The sequence below is a fragment of the Erpetoichthys calabaricus genome, chromosome 5 (genome assembly GCF_900747795.2).
Source record: "Erpetoichthys calabaricus chromosome 5, fErpCal1.3, whole genome shotgun sequence".
NCBI classification, from domain to species: Eukaryota; Metazoa; Chordata; class Cladistia; order Polypteriformes; family Polypteridae; genus Erpetoichthys; species Erpetoichthys calabaricus.
Genome location: NC_041398.2, coordinates 53,528,635 through 53,554,851, shown reverse-complemented (window position 1 = coordinate 53,554,851; position 26,217 = coordinate 53,528,635). Strand labels below are relative to the sequence as shown.

At 40.0% G+C, this 26,217-nt stretch overlaps 1 protein-coding gene across 1 annotated transcript in view; it reads right to left on the bottom strand.

The window, feature by feature from the left end:
- The window catches only part of LOC114652746 (mitochondria-eating protein-like), a 46,920-nt gene extending 20,908 nt beyond the window's left edge, over positions 1–26,012 (bottom strand). Inside the window, exons 1-5 of the mRNA XM_028803063.2 lie at positions 25,864–26,012; positions 13,782–13,887; positions 11,855–11,970; positions 7,863–7,981; positions 1,236–1,331 (exon numbers count right to left, since the gene is read on the bottom strand). Of these exons, the coding sequence (XP_028658896.2) occupies positions 1,236–1,331; positions 7,863–7,981; positions 11,855–11,970; positions 13,782–13,887; positions 25,864–25,950 (524 nt within the window). The 5' untranslated portion in view covers positions 25,951–26,012. The remainder of the gene's footprint in view (positions 1–1,235; positions 1,332–7,862; positions 7,982–11,854; positions 11,971–13,781; positions 13,888–25,863) is intronic.
- Between the last annotated feature and the right edge of the window lie 205 nt (positions 26,013–26,217).

Sequence of the window (26,217 nt, the reverse complement as noted above, 5' to 3'; positions counted from 1 at the left end):
AATTATGAAATTATAGATGAAAACCCCCTGAAAACCTACTGACCAGAGCTGGGGTAGATCCAGTTGTCATTGTCCATATGGAAACAAATGACACGGAAAAGGGGAGGCTATGATTTCTGCAAATTACAGTGCTTTCTAAAAAGTAAATTTGTTTTTCTATATTATAAAAATGCCTAAATGATAAAATCAGCCCAGATGTTTGTAGTGTATTATGATCATTAATGTGAATGTCTACATTACCAGAACTGAGTGATCTAAGAATCACCAGGGAACTAGTGGAGATGTTTCCAGACACTGTAGTGAAATTTAGTTTGCTTTCTGATATTAACGGTCAGGTTATAGGTGCTGTATTATACAAAATAGCCTGTCTTGTACATTTTGAACTTATTTTTTTCAAGTATGCAAGATATAAATACAGTGGCAATGTAGCAATGTGTAAAATAACAAGTTTTTATATTTACTTGTTGATCCCATATGCTGTAGATTTAAAATGCAGACCCTAATGAGTAATATTTAAGAAAATATTTGTATTTATTTTATGAGTCAATGAATCTAGATCTTTGAAGCTCACAACACAGATTAGCTGCTATGCCTAACAGTATGTACGGTAGGTTTTAACAAAGCACTAAAAATGAGGAGAGAATCTCCTTCTCCTCTTGTATAATATATGTACAGGCTGTACTGTATTGTACACAAAAAATGTACAACGCATATTCTTTATGTTAAAATTAGGGAGTCCATGTAGTGAAAGTATTGCTCAATCTTTTCTTTTTTTGTCTTTCTTTTGGGTCCTTTCTTTGATTTTCTTTTTTCTCTTTATTAATCTCTGTTTTTTAATAATTATTCTTCTGGTGCCTTTAAGCTTTAACTACTTCTAAACAGAACACCATTGATGCCTAAATTCGCCTATGGTTTATATCTGCCCAGGGCCAGATGTTGAATAAGCAAATATTTAGGCCCTCCAAGATGTTTTCATGGAAAAATCAGGTTTGCATTAAGTTGAAGCAAATTGTCTTGGAGATATGACAAAAAAATCCACAAGAAAATACTGCATTCTATGCAATGTCTTCTCAAATGGATCAGAGCAAAAGGTTTACATATTGTACATTTTTGGACTCTAACTTAATTAAAAATGAGTATCTCTATCCATATAAAAGTCCCAATTATCCTTTCTAGTTTTCATGCATAATAAACTTTAATACAATATTACAAAATACTTTTTAAAAAAATCATACTCTGCTTTCAACTTAATGATGTCATCTTCAGTCGCTAGAAGGGCTGTTGCAGATTTGTTTCTGGTTTCATCTAGGTCGATCTGTGCATCTCTAAATCTGAAAACATTACAAACAAAATTAGAAAAGTGCAGTATATATAAATGAAGGAAGCTGTTATTATATTTGCTAATGAATTTTGTATTAATGAAGGGAAATGCTGCTAGATTAACAAGGCAAGCCAATGACAACTGCTCAAGTTCCCTCCTCAATGCTTCTCCAAGGCCATCCCATTTAATGCTAACTGCTGACAAGTTAACAGAGATGTTGAAATATTCTTTCTGCTCTCCCACCTGGTTATGCATGCGTATAGTCAATCATTGATAACCGTCACTTTTCATTTTTCTTAACAGCGTCTTACTGCCTTCATCTGCAAATTTATCATGTTAACAGTAAAGGCATTAACCAGCATTATAAATGACATAAGCCACTAACAGGTAATCACCAACAGGGCCGTCTTACTAGCACCATATGCCCCCATTCTGATGGCAAAACAGAAACATACACAGGCATCAGAAACATTGTGGGACCCTGTGCTCCTGGGGCACCCGGCCACAACCCATTGTGCTCAAACATTAAAATGGCCCTGCTTGCCAAATCTCAAAAACTACATTAAAAGACAAGTACATTTTTATTAGCAGAAGTACACAGAGTGAGGTACAGAGTGAGGTAAAAAGTGACTAAAATATCACACACAATAAAAAATACAAGTAAAAAAAGGAATGCAAATATCAACAATAGGGCGGCATGGTGGCGCAGTGGGTAGCGCTGCTGCCTCGCAGTTGGGAGATCTGGGGACCTGGGTTCGCTTCCCGGGTCCTCCCTGCGTGGAGTTTGCATGTTCTCCCCGTGTCTGTGTGGGTTTCCTCCGGGCGCTCCGGTTTCCTCCCACAGTCCAAAGACATGCAGGTTAGGTGGATTGGCGATTCTAAATTGGCCCTAGTGTGTGCTTGGTGTGTGGGTGTGTTTGTGTGTGTCCTGCGGTGGGTTGGCACCCTGCCCAGAATTGGTTCCCTGCCTTGTGCCCTGTGTTGGCTGGGATTGGCTCCAGCAGACCCCTGTGACCCTGTGTTCGGATTCAGCGGGTTGGAAAATGGATGGATGGATGGAAATATCAACAATAAGTGACAGAAATGGACAGCTCACATTAAAATAAAACATGGAAAACCTTGAGAATCTGAAAAGAAATCTATTATATGGCACTAAGTAGGAGCTAGTTATAATACTGTATATGAAAATGCTGAAACTGACAGTTTGGTTTTTTGGAGTATATTTTATTGCTAGTATGTAGGGAATGTATGAATAACAACATATGAATATGAAATTTAAAAAATATTGAAGAATTTGCTCACAAAGATATAGAGGGCCAAAATAGACTTTAAGGAGAATCATGTTAAAAGTTGTTAGGAATGGGTGCTTATAGGACAGTACTATCCAATACATTTTTAAATATAGAAAAACACTGTAGGAGCAAGGAGGCCTAAGGAACATAGCAAATGCATGTTTAGGTTCTGTATCCCAATCTGACAAGAATCAGGAAACAACGTCTATGTTGAATGCTTATCCTACTACAGCTTTACTGTAATGAATAAATAAGAGTAGAACATCATCAGAACATCTTTGAAAATAGGAGTTCAATGTGGGACAAATGTTAACACACAAATCAGGACAATATGCTTTATTTATAAGGACTTGGAAAAATACTGCATGAGTATTCCCTGTAGTGTATTATTCTAATAAAAGCAGGAGTGATTTTGATTTAATGAAAACCAATTACTCTCTTATTTATTATTGGGTAATAACCTGTCCTTATTAGCAATTAAATAGAAGCAGTTAAAATGTGTCGTGATCAAATTTACACATGTTGTTGTTCTTATTATCATTTAAATACCAGTGAAGCTCCAATTTATTCTGATAGAGCACAATATATTGAAGTGTATTAAGGTCACATGGTAAAAAACAAAAAAACATAGGAACAAAATATTGAGAACACAATGAAGAAAAATGTGTAAAATTTTTTACTTTAATCTCAAAATTTAAAATTTTAATCTTGTAGTTTATTTTGTGATTAAACTCGAAATGTTAAAATAAAATCTGATCACGTGATCCCTAAGTTTTCAACCTGCAGAAACAGAAGAAAACATCTTGTACATACAAATGTTATATAGCACAGTCAAGTCTGTCCAGGGACGAATTTAAACGGTTAAAGATGAGTTTACAATTCAGATATACACAGAAATCACTCTTGTTCCATATGCGCAAAGCATATAATTATTCAACTTAAAATCTTTTATCGAGCACATCTATCTCATTTAAAATTGTCCAAAATGAATCCAGAGCAAGATCCAACATTGCAATTGAGCTCCAGCCTCACTGGGCCACATGTTTTGGGTGTGAACCAAATTAACCTCATTTTGAACAAAAATCTTTAAATGCCTGTCAGACAGCCTTGGAGTCACAATCCCACCTAATCCACTAACAGCTGTGTTTGGTGTACTTCCAGATGGGCTTAAAGTGGAGAAGGACAAGCAAACTGTGATTGCCTCCACTACACTATTGGCACGTAGACTTATCTTTCTCAACTGGAAGAATCCTAACTCACCTCTTTTAAGTCAGTGGGTAACTGATGTTATATACTACTTGAAATTGGAAAAGATTAAATGCTCACTAGAGGATTTGTTCAAAACATTTTTAAAACCTGGCAGGATCTAATCAGTAACATTTTAGAATAAGCATTTGCATAGGGGAAAAGGATTATTTTTCCTCTTTTCTACTCTTAAAGTTTTACTCTGGCTGTAGGCCTTCCTCTCTTTGTCATGGGTAGAGGTTCAATTGAGTTTAGATTTGTTAAGTTTGACTTGTTTGTATGTAACATTACTTGACTTTAATAAATTCAATAGAAAGTTAAAATTAAAAAAAATTGTGTAGGGAATGTTCCCGCCTGCACGCATTTCTTGCTGGGATAGGCTCCGGCTGACCCACAACCCTGCCTCGGATAAGCACGTTAAGAAAATAGATGGATGGAGATTATACACAGACACCAAGTGGACAGCTTAGTGACATTTTATAAATTCTTTGGTCATCCTTAAATGAATGAAACAAATTACATTATGTATTAAAATTCCCAGTCTTTCAGACAGAACATGCTGTGTTCACTTCTCAAATAAACAAGTCAAATACAAGTTTGACGCAATGCAAAAACCTCACGACAATTTATGAAGGGCATTTTCCATAAAGCCATGCCAATATATGCCTACACCTTGCTTTCCAAATGCTGTAGGTTTGCTGACATGCTGCGCTGTATTTTATTGCTCTTCCACCGCTCTCTGAGGTTCATTACAAATGTCAACAGGATGCATGAAGGGTACAGCTGCTAGCACCCAGTAGCTGCCTAGCACTTCTACTCATTTCTTGCCTTTTGACACAGTGTTGAACCGGCACAAGTGAAGACACTGTGGGTATTCCCAGGGCACCTTTCCACAATATCCCTAGAAAGCCCTTAGTGACTGCAAAATTAGCTGAACGTTTAATTTAAATATTGTGTAAGTACCTGGATCTTGAGCTGGTGGGCAGCAAAACAGACACAGGATGGAATGAATGTTCTTCTGGGTCTGTTTTCTTTATTGCAACCATTGTGTCTCTATTAAATGTACCTATCTCAGTTCCCGCCCTTCTATTTTCTTTCTTCCCACTACTCCACCAATTGGTGCAAATATTTAAGGGACAGAGAAAAATCTTTGCTAAAAATGCTTAATTATTCCATCCAACCATCCATGCATCCATTTTCCATTCCTGGTTATCGAAGGACAGGATCGTAGGGATGCTGGAGTCCATCCCAACAAGCCAATTTAGCATCACTAAATTACCTAACCTGCATGTCTTTCAAAGGAAACTGGAGTACTCTGAGGTAACCCGTGAGGAGAAGATGCAAACTACATGCTTGGAACATCTGGGATGCAAACTCCTTACTGCATGACAGTGGTGTTAATGCTGCGCCACCATTCTACCCACATCTCTGACGGTTAACAGTATAACATATTTAAATAAAGCTAACAACTTATCTATAAAATGTAACAATATACATTCTATAATACATTTCACCATGAAAATGATATTGAGGATAAATCTTTAGTATTCTACGCATTCAGAGTGCTGTCATGTCATGAATTCAACATAGTGTAGTGACCTTAAGGTCTGGAACTATGAAGGACATGCTCCCCAGGTGGCTGCAGACTGCCAAAGGGGGCAGGAATACCTGAGAAGCCAGATATAAAGCAGTGCATTAGCAGCCGGTAGGAAGGGGGCACAGACACTGCACTTAGAGAGCATTTAATCATTGTGTTTAATTTAATCATCTTTCAAAGCATTGTGAATTTCCCCTTGGGATTAATAAAGTATCTATCTATCTATCTATCTATCTATCTATCTATCTATCTATCTATCTATCTATCTATCTATCTATCTATCTATCTATCTATCTATCTATCTATCTATCTATCTATCTATCTATCTATCTATCTATCTATCTATCTATCTATCTATCTATCTATCTATCTATCTATCTATCTATCTATCTAATCAGGCCTCTTGGCTGCTAAAGCTCTTCAACTTGGATTATTGGCCATCGATAAGCCTTGGTTGTGGACCTTAGGTTTGAGTCGGCTCTATGAGCAGGGGATAATGTGGCACTGCGATCACAGGTGAGCTGGACAGTGTGGATGAGATGGCAACAAAATAAAGACCCTCTAGCACATGGTGCCATTGAGCACTGGGGTGGCGCAGTAGGTGAACGTTGAAGAAACCAGTGGTACTTTAAAGGGCCACTCACCAGCAATGGGTGCAAAGAAGCTAACTCCATTTCATCATCTCCTGCAAACCCCAGGTCATTACAATATTCTTTGTGGCAACCTGTGGCTACTATTTCAGCAAGAGGAAGCCCAGGTCTTTTGGATAATGGGAGCTTTACCCAGGTAATGGTAGGTTTATCCAATTTTCTGTATATTTATTGTATATGTTATTACACTCTCACAATTAGGGGAGTTGGCCAGAAGGACCAATGGAGTGCGAAAACTCACTAGAAGGGGATCTAAGACGGTGTACTAATGCTTATCATCAGAAAGATCAAAAATCAGACAAATCCTGATATGTGAAATCTCTGCCAAAACCCGATCCTGTCATAGGAAGAACTTCCACATTCCGACCGTCCCCATATGATAACTTCAACCTGGTTGCCCTCTGATGACATCCCCTCTGCCTCATTCTGTTCACGTCATCTCCTCCCTACACCAATTTCCGGTACATCCGGCATAAGTCCAGCTGCCTTTCTCACATCAAGGTCGAATAAATATATGCTCATTTTAACTGTGCTGTACAAAGAACAAGCAAATTTGGATTCATCGACAGTATATGGGGATAGTTCCCCAACCCTTAATCTGTCTTTCTGGTCTCGTTTCTTCACAATGTATGTAATTTTTTCATTTAATGTGGGAGCCCCGTTTTGTGGAACCTGGTTCAGCTGCACCATTTACAGTTCCACACCATCTGGTCCGTGGTAAATCCAGCAATGGAAAATTTCAGGGGTGCCCCCCTTCCCTTGATGTCTTAAGCATGTACCTATTTTGCTTAATGGTTAATCCAGCCATTCTTTTTAGGAAGGTAGCTCAGGACAGCATGCCTACAACATAAATTGATTCAATATAATTCATGCAGAAATTCACCTTTTAACCATTTATACGCGTAGATTACATACACAAACTCATGTTTAATCTTTTAAACTCATCCATTAACAGCCTTGTATGTGCTGTCACATTCTTACTTCATAGTCTAAAATTCATCAAATCCAGTTTGATATCGTGGTGGCATTGGACACAAGGCAGGAATAAGACATGGAAGGGATGAATTTCACACAACAATGCAGGAGCAATTTAGAGTGAACCAATAACCTAACACAAATTTTTTGGATGTGGGAGGAAAAGGGAATAACAGAGGCAGGTTATGAATACAGTTGCCCATGATGATGTAATGCCCTGTCCAGAGTTTGTTCCATCTCTGTGATATTGCATTGTAATAACCAGTAACAGCAAATTCATGCACGGGACATGAAAATTAAAGTTATTTGAAACATCCAACACGAAGTATAAAACAAAACAAACAAAAATGAAAATTTTGGAGGCAGAAATCCATTCTTGGCTTAAAACCGTCATTCTGAACTTAGTATAAACTTCAAAAATTTTTACTTCAATCTCAAAATTTAAATTTTTAATCTTGTAGTTTATTTTGCGATTAAACTTGAAATGTTACAATAAAATGTGATTATGTGATCCCTAAGTTTTCAACCTGCAGAAACAGAAGAGTTTAAACTGTTTTCTTTTCTTTACCTATTTTCCAACAAGCCTTTACCTTGTTGTTTTTTTTTTGTTATTGTTAATTTAACCCAAGCCTGCATCAGTGTTCCAGAAACAAGACAAGGACAATAATTATATGGAGTAGCAGTCCATCAAGCCCAACTCTGAAAACCAAGAGGAAATAACTGCCTTATTGTGTTTATTTTTGAGGACATTCATAAAAAGAATTGAAGCAGTTCTTTCTTACTCTTGTTTAATCGTCTCCAGTTGTGAACGTGCTATGTTTAGCTGCGTCTCCATTCTTTTCATTTCTTTGTCATGAGAGATTGAAAGCTCTCTTATTTTTATGTCCTTCTCTTTAGACTCCTAAGAACAAAAAAGAAAAATGACAATGTCAAATGCTAAACAAATATTTGACAAGTTCTCAAGTAATAAAGATCAACTAAAATGAAAACACAGTATGTCAGAAAAAACAACAACAACAGCAAAAGTACTGTTCCTTCCAGAAGACGTAGACAGCTGACATCATTTAAATACAACATCAATCAACTTATAGATTTGGCTAGTCATTTAGACGTGACCAGGGTTTTTTAGAAACAGTTTTACATACTGTATTGTATGTTTATTTAATTGGAATTAAATGTTTAAACAGACAGGAGTACTAGGGTGTTGTACCGTGTTAGCCATTATGAATGTAGTGAGAAGTCAAGCAAAATGACACCTTTTATTGGTTAACTAAAAAGATTAGTTAGCCAATAAAAGTGAAGAAGGGCGCTGAGTTGCCTCAAAAGCTTAAACAGACAGGCTTAATTAATTACTCCTTTTCACAAATGTCTGAAGTTGACATTCAATTGTTTTAATCAACTTATGGAAATTTATTTTACTGACTGCGGCTTATTTAAAAATGAAACAAAGATGGGTGAACAGCCATCCATGGAATCGATTTAAAGTTTTGTTCCCATAAAGACAATATAAATCCATTACAATTATGATTACGACTCTCAAATTTAAGAAAAGACTTTCTCTACTTTATTGAGTGATTACAGTGCTGAGTGGCTTGGCGGTGCAGTGGAGGTTTGGTTTAAATAGTGTGCACAATATTTTGAGTGGAGAATGGAACTTGGATTGACATGGAGGAGTGCGATTATGTTGGGTGGGTTTACCTTATACCACCCTGTCTAAGGTCAGTTCCTGCTTGCGTACAATGCTGCCATGATAAGTTTCAACTTGTATATAAAAATAAGTAGAGTGTAAACATGATCAACTGATTTAGGGTCAGAAAATGTTCCTTTTTAGTGATTGCTGTGCCCACACTATTTTTATTTTTAAGCTCAAAATAACCAAATGTGGAGGACATTAGACACAACCCAGCTAACCTTGATAAAACAAGATAATGGTCATCAAGACTACAGTGCTGCAACATGCTTATTTTGAGATTTCTAATATCATTGCTTATGATTATTTCCATTTTGCAATAGTGCTAAAAGTCATTTCTTCTCCAGAAAAAATAACTAGCATCTCAACTTCCTGCGTTTTGCATTGCTGGCCTTTAGCACAACAATGACAATGAAGTGGATTAAGAAACGTTTCGAGAAGCAGGGGTGTTTTCATATTATAGACAAGCAAATTAGATGGGTCCTATTGCTAAACAATTCCAAAGTTAGAAACTCTTAGGAAAGAAAGTGATGTGCACAGGAGCACATTTCCATTTATACTTCAAGGTCTCAGAAACCGTGCGTCACAGTGCCAGCCATGACCTAGCAAAGAGACATGATACTAATTATTTTTGCATGGCTCTAAATAATTCTTGTTATTAGTCGTGCCATATTTTAGATTTCATATGCTTCATAAAAATTGACCCTTAGTCTATGGTGTAATATACTAGAATACTGAGTATCAATCCATCCATCCATGCATTTTCTGATTGTTTATTTAGCTGTGAAGAGCCCGTCCTGTCAGCATTAGGTATAAGGCAGGGGACAACCCTGGAGCAGGCACGAGTCCATTGGAGGTTAGATTCACCAATCAGCCTTAAAAAAAGAGTCATTGGAACGTGTGAGAAAAGTTGCATGGACCCCAACAGAATGTTAAAAAAATTAAAAATCCACATGCAGACATTATGTAAGTAGACAAGGATTTAGAAGACATGAGAGGCTAAAGCACTAACTATCAAAAAGCCATATATAATAATAATATATTATAAAGTAGCAAAATTCACCACTCTCAGAATGACTCAATCAATCTAGGGCTCAAGTGCTAGAAGGTAATGCCCTGAAACAATTTTTTAACAGATGTTCTCTCTCACTGCCACATTCTTCCAATGACCTGTCCTTCTGCATTGTCCTTATCAACAACTCCTACCACTTCAACTACAATGGCACTGAGAACAGTGCGCTTCTGACCATCAGTATGAGCCGTCCATAACTGATGAGCAAGTGAGCAGACAACTGAAGAAGCTACATACAGGAAAAGCTGCAGGACAAGATGGACTCAGTCCTGGAGTTCTTAAGGCCTGTGCCAACCAATTTTGTGGTGCCCACTGCCACCTGTTCAGTCTGTCGCTAAAGCTCAACAAAGAGCCACTGCAGTGGAAAACATCCTGTTCGAAATCTAGTGATTACAGACCAGTGGCACTTGTGTCTCACATCATGAAGACTTTTGAGAGGTTAGTCCTGGACTATCTGAATCCTTTTGTGGTAGACCACATGGACTCACAGCAGTTTGCTTATCAGACAAAGATTAGAGTAGAAGATGCAATTAATCCATCTGATCTACAAGGCTTACTCTCTCACTTGAACAAAGCTGGCAGCACTGTCAAGTTTATGTTTTGTGATTTCTCCAGTGCATTCAGTACAACCCAGCTTCCCCTATTAAGCGATAAGCTCAGAGATATACTGGTGGATGAGCCTATGGTGTCCTGGATAACGGACTATCAATTGGGCATGCTGCAGTTAATGAGACTCAAGCACTGTGTCTCTGATATTGATGTGAGCAACACTGGAGAACCACAAGAAACAGTCCTGTCTCCTTTTCGTTTCACCCTGTACACCTCAGACCATAAATATAACAGCAGGTCATGTCACTTGTAGAAATTCTCAGATGATTTTGCACTTATGGAGTGTATTCATAAGGGAGACAAGACAAAACATAGGAGTAAAAGTGGAGAACTTTGTTTCTTTGTACAGAAACAACTGTCTGCAGCCTAACATCAGCTAAACCAAAGAAATGGTTACTGAATTTCAGAGCACCAAAAAGCCCCTATGTCCAGTCACTGTTCAGGGAGTGAATGTAGAGGTGGTCCACTCCTACAAATACTTGGCGGTCAATATCAATGAAAGGTTGTACTGGCCTCAGAACACAGAGGAGCTATATAAGAAATGGCAGAACTGGTGTTTTATTAAGGAGACTGCATTCTTATAATGTGGGTAATGACATCCTTGACATCTTCTACAACTCTGTGATGGCCAGTACGGTTTTCTATGCTGTGGTTTGCTGGGCTGATAACATCACTTCAGGAGAGGCCCACCGAATCAACAAAACTAATTAAATGGACATTCTCAGGTATGGGACACACTCTGGACCTCCTGTAGTTATTAGCAAAGGAGAGAATTTAAACAAAACTGAGTGTCATTATGAATAAAGCTGCACATCCTCTCACTGACACACTAACACTGAGGACGTTCAACCAACAAATTACTCAGCAGTGTGACAAGAAGCACAACTGGGACTCCTTTATACCAAGAGCAATATGCCTGCATAATGTCCCACTTACTGTGACTGCCAAGTCAGATGTTTCTTTTATTTTTCTTTCTTTTAAGTCATTCTAAAATATATGAGAGATGGGTGTGTTGTTAGTCATAATATAATAACATTTATTTATTGATGGGGTTTCTGTAAAAAGCCACATTTCCCTCTGGGGACAAATAAAGTTCTATCTATCTATCTATCTATCTATCTATCTATCTATCTATCTATCTATCTATCTATCTATCTATCTATCTATCTATCTATCTATCTATCTATCTATCTATCTATCTATCTATCTATCTATCTATCTATCTATCTATCTATCTATCTATCTATCTATCTATCTATCTATCTATCTACTTTAGTTTAGTAGGTCATGAAACAGTATTGTGCACACTTTTAAAGAACCATCACTTTTAAAACCAAACGATATGTGACACTATTGACATGTTCAAAAGGTTGATCCCTAAGATTCCTCACACTGATATTTACTTGAATAAGACTGAAACTGGTATCACTCGTAACTCCTGAAGTAGTAATGGTAAAACAAGATCCCAGCCATGGTAAGAAACGTGATTTAAGTGTATCAACTCCAGCAAAATGGCCACCTAGAAAAAAAAAATACAAATGACAAAGTAATGTTTTTAGAAATAACAAAATCACATTGATAAGAAAAACAACAAAACTTATATGTTCACACAATATACAGTACATGTCTTGCAAGAAAGTAAAATTGATTTATTTCTGAAAACACGTAAATAATTAAAAAGTTAGAAGTCTGATTACCAGCTGTCTAATCCAAAAGGACCATTTAGTGTCAAGTTCAGTAAGTGTTATTTATTAGTCTAAACAGTTCTCTGTTTTCACAAGTCCAACTGTGGTAATATAGTATTTCCATTTTCACTCACTACACTGTACATTAAATAAAAAAGCATCATTATCTATGGCAAAAATGCACATTAAATGAATATATATCATCATTTATGGCAAAATATATACTTTTGTATTATTGCACTCTATAATAAATGTGTCATGTCCAGTACAACAATTCTTTTCACTAACTGATAGTGGTTACCCGGTCTGTCACCTTCACCAAGAACAAAATGCCTAAAATGGAGTCCTTGATCAAAATAAAGAATTTAATAAATATAATGTTCAAGAATGAGGTATGTGGAGGAATACTTTATCAATTAAACAGAAAGCCACAGTACACAAGTTCTCAGTTAATCCACCCAACTCACCTCATTAACTTCCCTATTTATTCTGATTTATAACACAGGCCACACAACTGCCCAACCAGAATGAATAATAGCCCAACTCATCTCCTGAACCTAATGGGCTGTTTTATTCTCCACTTATGAGAAACTGCTGGGGTATTCCCCAGAATCACTATAATATTTACCATGATTGCGAAGAAATAAATTTGACTTAAAAATACTGAACTTGCCATTTAATATTTAGTGTAAAATTCTGCCTATATTTCCACTACAAAACTTAATATTGTGTTCATCAAAAATGTATTTTACATTTTAACTAAGTAAAGATTTATTTTGCTATTCAGTTTTGATTAAAGAGATGATTAATGCATTATTTAATTATGAACACGTAAATTTCTTACTTCTATACTTCCTGGGTAAATTCTGTTTTACGTCTCCCAGTCTGAAATATAGTAGTCTAAGAGATATATTTTAGAGTAGCTGTATAAGCCCGTGCTGCAAAAAGACAGGGCTCCTAGAAACCATGGATTCTGGCACTTCAATCAATCAATCGCATCGGTTGTGCATTAGTGGCTAAACAAGGTTTTCTTTCCTTGGCGGTTTCGTTTTGCCGATGTGCTCACCTCCATTGTCTATCAGCGGTTAAGTGAGTTTCTCTCTCCTTGGAGGTTTCGTTTTGCCGATGTACTTGCCTTGCTTGTGTATTAGTGGCTAAGCAAGTTTCTCTTTTGTCAGTGGATTGACTTTGGCAACAGAATTGATTTCTTTGAACTTCATATTGTACCCTCGCACTTCCGGGTAGGACTGACAGGCACACTCACACACTTCCACATGTAGACGTTTATATAGAAGATAATATAGATAGTAATTTGATTTAATACATTTAAAGTACAGATACAAATAATTTTGTTATTGTATATAATTTACAATAGCTCAGTTGTTTGTGATCTCTTAATTGATTCCTTTTTCCTTGGACCAGTTAAATGTATTAATTGGGTCTGCAGAAGGAAAAAAGGTGAGGAGTGAGAGGGAGATAAAAAGAAATTGGTAGAAACAAGTCTTGGGTACTCTCAGTGCACAAGAAAAGGAAAGGAAAGGCTTCAGTGTCTTTACTCATCCTTTACAAACTTATACTAGGATTTTGCCAACTTGCAGTAAAGTGAAAAAGGCACAAGAACTTGGCAATCATTATGAAGACTTACCTTCTTTGGCAGTTAAATTTAATATTCCAAAAAGCTGTCCCTGAACATTAGAAGTCAACTCCAGAATTTCACAGCAGCGGTTAAGGTTCTGGTCACATGAGCTAAGCTAGGAGGAAAGAAGTGTGTTCATTAATCAGATGTGAACAATTCAAAGGTTGATAATTGTGTACATTTTCAGATTAACATTTTTATTACCTTGTTGTATATTTGTAGAGCGGCACTGTGGTGCAGTGCTGCCTTGCAGTTAGGAGACCTGGGTTTGCTTCCCGGGTCCTCCCTGCATGGAGTTTGCATGTTCTCCCCGTGTCTGCGTGGGTTTCCTCTGGGCACTCCGGTTTCCTCCCACATTCCAAAGACATGCAGGTTAGGTGCATTTGTGATTCTAAATTGTCCCTAGTGTGTGCTTGGTGTGTGTGTGTGTATGCCCTGCAGTGGCCTGGCACCCTGCCCAGGGTTTGTTTCCTGCCTTGCACCCTGTATTGGCTGGGATTGGCTCCAGCAGACCCCCGTGACCCTGTAGTTAGGATATAACGGGTTGGATAATGGATGGATGGATGTATATTTGCTGTCAAATAAAGAGAATTTTAAAATACAACATTTAATTTAACTGCTTTAGAGACCACAGACTTACAGAATGACTTTCAGGCTGTGCATCACACAACTAAAGGAATAAACATATAAAGGAGATTACTCATAAAACAAATCAGAACAGTGGAACATTACAGAGCATGAAAAGGGTACAAGAAATTCTTCTTAAGTCAAATACTGTGTATGACATCTTCCACAAACAATCCAAAAAAGGTTTTGTAAACTCAGCAGACATCCCGTTGCTGCCAGAAGGATCCTACTCCGTTGGGCCCTTGAGCAAGCCCCTTCATCTTAAAATTGCTCCAGGGGCATTGTACAATAGCTACTGTAACACTGTGCTCTGACCTCCAAAGGTCACGTGAAAAGGCAGTGCCCCCTCGGGAATAAATTAAGTGTACAACATACCAAATACAGGGGGCACAATGCTGGAATACTACTGGGAAGCCAAAAATATATATTACAGAGTTCTGTAACAGTATGTGGGAATTAAAGCCATAAAATGGTCTCTACAAAAAAGGGTATTTTTTCGATAGAAAAAAAAAAATGTACTTATCCAGTTTTTCATTGTAAGGGTTCATTTTTTTTAATCATAAAGTCTGTATCTTTTCACAATAAGACACATTCCATTTGACGCACCACTGAAGAATATTTAAATGTCGTACTGAGTGGTTGTTTGTAGGAGGACATTTTAATGGACACAGCTTTTTTATGGACATTTATTTATTGATTGTTTTATTTGTCTTTTAAAAGGTTCCTATTCTTTTAATGTCCTGTTTTTATGAAGGGGGCTTGGGTTGGTTTTATTTTATTGTGGGGTTAGCGAGGGGGCGTGGTGGTTGTGGCAGCAGCAGTAGTTCTCAGGGCGATTTGCGATGTGGGGGTTTCTCACCTAAGTGCACAGGTGAGAGACCGCCCGCATCCGTGATTGTTCCTGGGGTTGCTAATTTGTCGCAGCTGCTATGCCCTCTCGATATATAGAAGCGCGAGTCAGCTAGAGAGATGAAAAAAGTAAAGGAAAGAAAGAGAACAGGAGGTAGCGAGAAAAGACAGGAAGCAGGTGGAGAGCCGGTGTGAGGAAGAAGGAGAGCGAGCGAGCGAGCAAGAGCAGGCTCGCATGAGAGAAAGCAGGCAGCTGGGAGGTGAGCCCAAGAGGGGAGTGTTTGGCCGACACTCAATGGGGCTGAAGGAAGCGGTCGCTCCAGCTGAGCGATTTAGGAGCTGGAGTGACCAGTAGAGGCAACGACTAACCATCGAAAGGAGCGGGAGTCGAGGAGGCTTTGGGCTGGTTTAGCCCCAACATGAGCGCCTTGGCCGCTGGGGAAATAACCAAAGTCTCGGTCCAGTTTGGAGCCCGACGTAGCCAAGGATCGGAGGGCTACCGGACCTGAGTGAAAGGCAGCTGTTCCTGCAGGTAGGCGACTCTCTTGTTGAGCAGCCCAGATGGAAGTAGCAGGGGAGCCGCCATGGTAAAAGAAGACACCGGGCTTTGTGTAACTGTTTTAAAGGATTGCTTTCTGTGCTATTTTACGTTGTTGTTTTTAGAAGATTTTTCTATTTGTTTTAAACCTTCACGTGTCACTTTCATTTTATGGATTATTTATTTATTGACGTTTATGAATGCACTGCACTTTATTTTGAACACTTGTTTTGTTGATTGTTTTAATAAAAGCAACTTGCACTTTTGTACCATCCCCTTGCTATGTTGTTGCCTCACTGCTTAGCTCATCGGTAGCATTACCGATGGTGACGGGTTCAAAGGCTCCCAAACAGCAGATGGGAGCATGGAGCCGAACCCGCATCGTCACAGTCACATTACATGACTTGCAATCACTGGGTATGTTTGACTTTGTGGCTGCACTCGTTAATCTTCTCACTGGACCATGTCAGTTTACACAACTGAAAAATTGCAGGGCATGTCATTTTGTGTGCTGACCTTATAGCACAGTTTGCTTTTGGTGACAGGCAGAATGAAGGGTTAACAGGTACAACGAGTTCAGCTGTAATTGTGGCACTTTTTTCTATTTTCTATTCTGTCATGGTGTGTAAAATATGATCCATCATGCAAATGAGCTTCTCTTCTGTTTCTGAGGCCAAAACACCCACATTTCGTAATCCTCATGTAGCCAAAGGTTTAAAGTGTGGCACTGTGATCTATGAGGTTTATTCCATACTCATTTTTTCATTTAAAATGTGTAATTAGGGGTGGGGGTTGACTTGTTTCTAACCTTTTTTTGTAAAACTTGAGTTATTTGTCAGTCAGTCATCTTCCAACCAGCTATATCCTAACACAGGGGTCTGCTGGAGCCAATCCCAGCCAACACAGGGCACAAATGCAGGAACAAACCCCCGGCAGGGCGCCAGCCCACAGCATGGCACACACACAAACCAAGCACACACTAGGGACAATTTAGAATCGCCAATGCACCTAACCAGCATGTCTTTGGACTGTGGGAGGAAACTGGAGCGCCCGGAGGAAACCCACGCAGACACGGGGAGAACATGCAAACTCCACGCAGGGAGGACCCGGGAAGCGAACCCAGGTCTCCTAACTGTGAGGCAGCAGCAGTACCCACTGCACCACCGTGCTGCCCTTGAGTTATTTGAAAGGAATGTTATTTGATTTTAATAAAATCAATTAAAAAAAATGAGTAATTTAGGCCAAAAAATAAATACAGGTGAAGCCACGCAAACCAGCTGATAGTGATAAACACTACTGTCATGTGAGTAGCCTGACAGGACGATCAGAAGAGACAAGCGGAGACATCTCTGGCAGACTATTACAAGAGACCAGGTGTATCCAATAGTCAATAGTTATGGTATGTTATTTCTATTTAAGCTATGCCAGCAAAGATTGTATCCATATATGTTAATTACATTCTCTTATTTTGGGAACCTTGGACTGTAACTAAGTATAAAGTCTTTAGCAATTGCCCCAAGCATTAAAGCTCACCTACGGATGAATGGATGACATCGCTCCTGCCTGTACCTATGAAGTATGCGTCCCACACTTTCTTGAAGCAGGGCTGAGCCGACTGCTGGAACCCCACGACTGCATGCTGTTCACCAGTAGCTCTCCTTCGAATACTGTATTATTGTGAGTATCTGGCCGATATTAAAAGAAACTAAGTTTATTCTTTCTTTAGTGTTATTTTTTTCTTTCTTCATCTTAGAATCACTGCCATACCACTAGGGAAGGATACATTTTTTTATTTTATAATATACAGAATTTAAGGTTAGTAAAAGCTGCAATCACTAACAAACATATTCCCAGGGACCATGCTGGACACACCTCATCAGCGCATTATTTGAATTGTATTTTCAGATGAACATTAATTGGTTGTCAGCTCTCATGCACACCCCTATGACCAAAGACAAAATCATACCTGTGCGATTTGGCTGAGCAAAGGGAAATTCAAATGTATACTGCCACAAAACAAAAAAGCATAAAAACAAAATACACAGATGTTGACTCAAAAGTACTGGAAAATAGAGGAAAAACATAATACAAGAAATATTATGCTAAAATCTGTATTTTCCTATGGCTGGAATAAAGGATTGATTGGATTTTGGGAAAAAGCATTGAACTGCCTAATGGAAGTAGGGAGAAAACATCCCCAGAGGTGAACAAATAAAAAGAGAGAACAAAAAGATGCTGCTTTGCTGACATTTGCTACCTTTAAAAAAGAACAAAATAATGTTTCGAATAAGCCATAAATACTGTAGTTGAGACGAATGCAACTGACCTTACAGGTAGTCTGCAAAAGGCTGTATTGCCACATCTATTAGCTTTAGCAGTAAAATGCAGTTTGATTCTGCAGTTTGAGTCTATGCTCATACCTACACCCTCGAAAGCAGTTTATACTTCTGAAAAGCATCATACCACGGGCACATTCCTGAACACTGGCTGGCGATGTTTGGAACATGTAAGATAAGCTAATTTCTCTCTCTCTCTCTCTCTCTCTCCATCCATCCATCCATTTTCCAACCCGCTGAATCCGAACACAGGGTCACGGGGGTCTGCTGGAGCCAATCCCAGCCAACACAGGGCACAAGGCAGGAACCAATCCTGGGCAGGGTGCCAACCCACCGCAGGACACACACAAACACACCCACACACCAAGCACACACTAGGGCCAATTTAGAATTGCCAATCCACCTAACCAGCATGTCTTTGGACTGTGGGAGGAAACCGGAGCACCCAGAGGAAACCCACGCAGACACGGGGAGAACATGCAAACTCCACGCAGGGAGAACCCGGGAAGCGAACCCAGGTCCCCAGGTGCGCCACCGTGCTGCCCTCTCTCTCTCTCTCTCTCTCTCTCTGTATATATATATATATATATATATATATATATATATATTGTGGCAAGCGGCTGGGGGTGGTACCCAGCCAGGATGCCTGGAAGGACCTGAAGAGGGACTACTCCTCCTCCGGACCACGAGAGGGCAGCCCTGGTTGGTATGGGGGCCACAGGAACAGAGCATGGAAGCTCAACCCTATAGGGGCCCATGGTCACCGCCGGGGGTGCCCTGATGCCTGAAAAGCCCTGGATGTCAGCACTTCTACCACACCCAGAGGTGCTGGCGGAAGTATTACCAGGGACACCCAGAGTGCTTCCGGGTGCTCGTGCGGCACTTCCACCACACCAGGAAGTGCCACAGAAAACTCATCGGGAGGCACCTGGAGCATGTCTGGGTGGACATAAAAGGGGCTGCCTCCCTCCATTCATCAGCTGGAGTCGGGTGGAAGAGGACAGAGCTCGGAGAGAGGAGTGGAGGCGGTCGGAGAGAGAGGTATTATTGGAGGAGGCCTGGACTGAGGGTGATTGGTGCAGGGGCACTGGGTTGTGCATGACACTGTAAATAGTAGTATGTATAATAAACGTGTGTGTGGTTTGAAACCATCGGTGTCTGCCTGTCTGTGTCCGGACTGTTTCCCACTATATATATATATATATATATATATATATATATATATATATAAAAGTCAATGTATGTGTGTGTGTATGTATATATGTTCCAGCATCACTTCCGAACAGCTGGAGCGATTTTCATGAAACTTGGTACACATGTTTCTCATCGGACGACTAAAAATAAAAAATACTGTAGGGTGAAATCAACCCTAAGCCACCCCATTCTGGGTAGGGTGGGGGGTGATCTTGCGGTCTTGTATGCATGTTATCATCCAATTCACACTGGGAATGACCACCAGAGGGCAAACAGGAGGTGACTGCCAGCATTCTTTATGTTTGAGCACCACCGCGCCCCTGTTGCTTTTGAAATTAAATAGAGTTGGATGGCTCCGAGCGTCAACTGGATGATAACATACATACCAGACAGCAAGAAAAGCACATTAGTGAGTCTTCGTTGTTTGTTAATTTATTTTTATTTTTAAAGTTGCGTTTTTTTAAATTATATTTTTCTCAAACATTTAAAAAAAAACACTTTATTTTCTTTCTGGGCAATACTGGGTATTTCAGCAAGGGATTCATTAAAATGCAGGCAGTTTTTACCCATCACGATCACCGCTCCACTTGCTGCACATTTTCTTTAGTAGGCACGTGTATTTGTACCTCACATTCTTTCACTTTTTCATACATTCATTGACTTCCAGACCCTAAGAAAAATGGAAATGCATTTCAGGAAATATGTAATTACCAAAGTGATCCTTTCAGGGTCGAAGGAGTCTGCGTAGGGTTTACCTTAACGTGATGCATAGCTGAGGCGGTAGACACCAGGCTATACCGTAGCTATACCGCAGGCTTGATGTAGAAGAATAAATCAGCCTTAACCCTAACACACGTGAATAACAACGTGGGACACAATGAAGCCAGTGCAGGAGATAAGACGCATCAGAAAAACACCAAATCTGAATGAATGATTCCCTATACAGTCTTTTATTATATTTGGTGACAACCCAAATCGTTAAGTTACATATTGCTTTTTTACCACAATATTAAAAATATTTAATTAATGCTCATTAATTGTGTTATCAGAAGTTGATTTCCCACAGATGTGATGTTGCACTCATCGACTAGTTTGCTACATACACAAATGAACACAAAAGGAAGATGAAGATGATTTGAAATAAAGTTTTGCAATTTTTTTGTGTGCTTCATTCTCTGCGGCTAATTTATTACAAGGTGATGTTCATAATGTATGAGTATGTGCGTGTTCAAGGGGTGGGGGCGTGGGATTTCTTTTGAGCTTCGACACCGTGGGGCCCATAATCTGGCTGCTTCCCAGGGCAGCATTAAACACAAAACATGATCCTACCCTAATTGAAACACAAGTGAACACTCACATACGGGTAATCTGGAGATTAATGTCTTTAGAGGTCAAACAGGAGCACCAGTGGCAAGCCCACACTGACACAAGGAGTGCAGCTGAAACCTGGACACTCTTTGAGGCAGCAGTGTTAACCACTGCACCACCAACAAATAAGAGAGAATATCATTTGTTGCAATTCATTCGAGACAAAAATAAAACTTTTCCTATTCAGATAGCTTAAAAATTTTCCTGAAAAGTGAAGATAACCATTTTAATTTTCTGTCTTAGTACTGTAAGGTCAAAAGAAAGCATCAGATTAAAATGATAAATTACTAGGGGGCTTTGCCCCCTGCTCGCCCACCCCCTCCCCCCCTACATGCCAGACACTTTGCGTCTCTGCCTCTCACGTTGTGAAGAGGGGGGCTGAATGTACGCTAAGGAGATGCGATTGTTCCTCCGAAACCCCCTCTTAAACGGTGATACAATGGGAAACAAATACATTTTATTTTACCTCCTCTATGCTCAATCAGCTGGCTTGCTCCAACTGCTTGTGCCATGCTGCGTGATCTGCATGTCGCGCAATGCATCGAACATTTAAAAGCCTGTACAGCAGCTGTTCTCCTTGTCTCATGGGACGTTAAAGTGTCTCCAAGAAAATCACATCTTGACCCAAGATTTTTTTATATAATAGAGAGATAAGGGATGAGTGGGTTGGGGGTTATTAAGTACCAGGGCTGGGGATTCATTGGAGATTAGGGATTTTAAGGATTTACACAATATCAAAGCCCAGAACTGAAACTAACCTAAACTTTAAGAATGCATGTAATTGATAATTCTCATTAAGAACTAAGTAACAACCAACCTTCCATTCAAAGCTATCATTATAGTAAGTCTCAAATCACCACAACAGCATGGCTTTAAGCTATCAGAAGACATCAGGCTCCCTGGAAGAAAACCAGGACACTGGGACAATCTGCACACTGCATACATATGAGGTCCCAACAAGAGTTCAATGCCTCCATGTCCTATTAAAATCAGTTTTTTTTTAGTCTTTTCATTAGTACCTACAGTATATATTAAATATTTTTCTGTGTATATGCCTATTTTTAAATTCAACATTGACTATTTTGTTAAGTATTAATCCAGATATTCATTGGCATGCAATCTTTTGATTACAAGGTTGTATACAATCTTTTGATGGTCTGAATGTTTTCATTTGTGGACCACCAGGGGGTGTACCGCTCCCTAAACCCCAACACAGACAGGGTGAGACATAAGGCTTGCCAGACAACACACCTTTATTTTGCTCCCAGTACACAGCACAGTACAAAGCACCAAATATATACAGTGGAACCTCGGTTCACGACCATAATTCGTTCCAAAACTCTGGTCGTAAACCGAGTTGGTCGTGAACCGAAGCAATTTCCCCCATAGGTTTGTATGTAAATACAATTAATCCGTTCCAGACCGTATGAACTGTATGTAAATATATATATTTTTTAGTTTTTAAGCACAAATATAATTAATCATACCATAGAATGCACAGCGTAGTAGTAAACTAAATGTAAAAACATTGAATAACACTGAGAAAACCTTGAACAACAGAGAAAACTAATACTGCAATAGTTCGCGCTATAATGCTAGGAACTGCTTGCTAAAAACACTTTTTTTGAATGAGTTTTAAGCACAGGGGAAAAAATGAACATTTGAAAAATCCGTAATTTAATAAACCACCAAGAAAAGTAACATTGCAACAATGCAGGCTACGAACCGATCACTGTAAACAGAACTGAAAACAAAAACAAGCCTTCTCTACCTTATGCGTCCCTCCCTCTCTCGCTCGCTTGCTCTTTCTCTCTCTCTCTCGCGGGCGTGCGCACCTGTGTGTGTGTGCGTGCATCTCTCTTTTGCGAGCCTGGAGCGCCTGTGTGTGTGTGTCTCTCTAGCGTGCACCTCTCTCACGTGCTCCTGTGTGTGTGCGCGTCTGTCGCTCTCTCTTTCGCGATCCTGTGTGTGTGTGCGCGGCTCTCTCTGTCTCGCGCTGCCTGTGTGTGTGCCTCTGTCTCTCGTGCTGCCTCTCTCTCGCACTGCTTGTGTGTGTGTGTGTGTGTGTGTCGTGCTCTCTCACTCTCTCTCTTGCTCACTGCACAGGAAATGCACAGGGAGAGACTGAACATGTACAAACCGAAAGGGAACCTGGCTTGTTCGTATAACGAGTGTGTGGTCGTGAACCGAGGCAAAAGTTTGGCGAACTTTTTGGTCGTAAACCGATTTGTACGTGTACCGAGATGTTCGTGAACCGAGGTTCCACTGTATAACACAGTCCTTTTCTTTCTTTCTTTCTTTCTTTCTTTCTTTCTTTCTTTCTTTCTTTCTTTCTTTCTTTCTTTCTTTCTTTCTTTCTTTCTTTCTTTCTTTCTTTCTTTCTCTCTCTATCTCCACTCCTCCTCCTCCTCCCGCAAGCTTTGTCCTCCACCTCCCAACTCTGGCTCCTCGACTGGTGGTGAGGCGGCTCCTTATATTGTGCACCCGGAAGTGCTCCAGGTGTTTCTTGGCATTCTTCTGGCTGCACTTCCAGGTGTGGTGGAAGTGGTTCCTCTAAGGACTGGGCTGAACCTGCAACACCCCCTGGCGACGCCCACGAAGCCCAACAGGGCTTGTCTAAAATACAACTCCCAGAATGCCTTGCGGGGATCTGTGGGGCTGTAGCAACCTGGGGGGCTGCCCTCTAACGTCTCAGGGAAGATAATGTCCTAAATATGGTCTCTCCCTCTCTCCTTTCTCCCAGCCGTAATGGCCCTGGACATCTGTCATGTCATTCATGCATTTATTTATTAATTTTCCACCACTTATCCGAAACTGCGGGGGCAACAGTCTTGACAGTGAGGCCCATATGTCCTTTTCCCCAGCCACACTTGCCAACAGATCCTGTGGGATCACAAAGCGTTCCCAGGCCATTTGGGAGATGTAATCATCCCAGTGAGCCCTGGGCCTCTCCTGGGGTTTCCTCCCAGCTGATCATGCCCATAAAACCTCCAAAGGGAGGTGTCCGGGAGGCATCTATATCAGATGCCTGAACTATCTCGATGTGGAGGGTCATGTTTTCAATTACTGTAAAATACAGGTTTAATTAGACACTTCCTTACTGAAGTGTTTAAGATCCACAAATTTTTTCATTACATGTTAATTTGCCTGGTCCACGTTTAACTGTCGTTGTTTCCGCCTTTATATTCTGTCCCTTGCTGTGCATGTGTTTCGTGCCTAGGTTTTTTTGAAGCTGTTTTCCAGTTTTCATCATCTGTAACCTGCTCTCCATGTGTTTGGCCCCGTTCTTTAACCTCTTTATGACGTTTTACTTTGTTTCCTACTCTGTCTTTTATTTCTGACCTCGCTTTATCCTGCTTGCGGCATGTCAGACGGTTTGTAGTCTCTCCCGTTTTGCTCTGGGGCGGGGGGGGGGGGGGCTTTGTGTGGCGCCTGTGCACGTTCATAGTCTCTCCCGTTTCACTCTGGGGAGGGGGGCTTTGTGTGGCGCCTGCGCACTATGTCTCCTGCGTCCACGGGCAGGTCCCTGCGTCCATATCCGGTTTACCATTCTCGTTTAGTAATATGGATACTTTATAATGTATTGTAACATTTGAAGTCCTTCGTTCAGTTTTGTGTTTTTTACATATAAGAACTAGTCATCTACTCCTTAGCTGACAAAAAACACATTTTTACTTTGTAATTTGTATTACCTTTGTCCTTTTATAGTCAGTCAGTCATTCTCGAACCCACTTTGTCCAGAACAAGATTGTGGGGAGCCTATCCCAGCTAGCACTGGGTGCAAGGCAGTCAGTGTGGTTAAGGCTTTGAACTTCAAACTCTGAAGTTGTGGGTTCAGATCACACTGCTGACAATGTGTGACCATGAGCAAGTCAGCTGACCTGCCTGCCTGTGTGCCAATTAGAAAACCAAAAGAAACATAAATCATAATTGTTGTAAGATGCCTTGGATAAAGGTGTCAGCCAAATAAGTAAAGGTGGGAACAAACCCTGGATAGGGTGCCAGCACATTGCAGGGCACACATTAGGGATAATTTAGAATCCTTTTAGAGTACCCATTAAAAATCTGAGTCCTGTGCTTTACTCATATGAATGTGCCAGGTTTGTTACTGGATCTGACCAGTGTATCTACTTTTATCTGTAATATAAAACACAAAAATTCCCCATGTCACAAACACATAAAAATACAGTGGATCAAAGAGATTTAACCTCTTGGAGTGCACAATAAACTTTCTAGTACTGTGGATACAGGAGTGTGGCAATTTTGCTGTTGAATATGACTAGTATACCTGTGCCCATGTTGGGAAAAAAACACATACAGTTTAACATAGATGTGCCTGTTGTTTCTGAATAGTTTACTCATTTTGGGCCGGGCAAAATACACATGCCGTTTAACACAGAGGGCCCTCTGATCCAAAATTCATGAAAATAGATGATGCCCAAAACAAGTGAACTCCTTTAGAGTGGCCATTAAATGCCATAGTTTGACAATTGCCATTGATGTTGGAAAGGGCCAAGCATGCCAGTAAATAATGTAATGTTGAGTCAGATTCTCACACCTTATATTTCCCTTTCTAATTATTATTTAGGTTTAATGGTACAAATGAATATTTACAAATTTAGCTGATGTCCTCTTCCAAAGTGACTTACAACATTTCTGATGCAGTTGGTTACATTTCTTTTGATTTTCCAATTGGAACACAGGCAGGTCAAGTGATTTGATCGGGGTCACACAGTGTCAAGTAGTGGGATATAAACCTACAATCTCAGGGTTTGAAGTCCAAAGCCTTAACCACTACACCAGACTACCCGCCACAATACACCACTGGCATTTTTAAAACTTGGAATGTACATGTCACCACTGAGCTGTGTGAAAATGGTGTCTGCTAAATTAATAGCTTACCTGCGAATTAAGTGGCAAATTTCAGCCTTATCATCAGGAAAGCGCATTTCATTCTGTCAGTCAGTCAAGTCTAAAGGACGCTATCGTTAATTATGACAAAAGAATAACGGAAAGAGCTTGAAAACTGTACTGTTGCCTTAAATGTCTATTACGTAATAATAAAAAAAATCCGATTCAAAAGTAGCTGCTATTAATATGGCCATTATTGCTAACAAGCAATTTAGGTACTATAGGAGCAGAACTTATGCGCACATTATGACGACCAAGATTTACTTACATGGTAATCCTGGTACCAGCTCTCGAGTTTGTCTTGTAGGACGCTGTACGTGCAAGTGTTCACCAGTCTTCTCAGCGAGTCGGCCATCTCCTCCCCCTCTCCAATCACTCACCCTTACTAAACAGCTCCGTACCGCGGCGATGGTGCTGAACTGCACCCGGGAGCTTCGCGATCACTTGCGCACTGTGGGCTCTTAGGCAACTTCTGGTTTGTCAAAAGCACACAACAGTAGCTCAGAGAGATCTGACAGTAAGGACAGTCTGAAGACCGCTCCAATACACGCGAGAAATACTGGCTATTTTTTTTTTCAAATTAAAAGCCTGTTGAATTTAGCTGATGTTGCCTGTCAGTCCG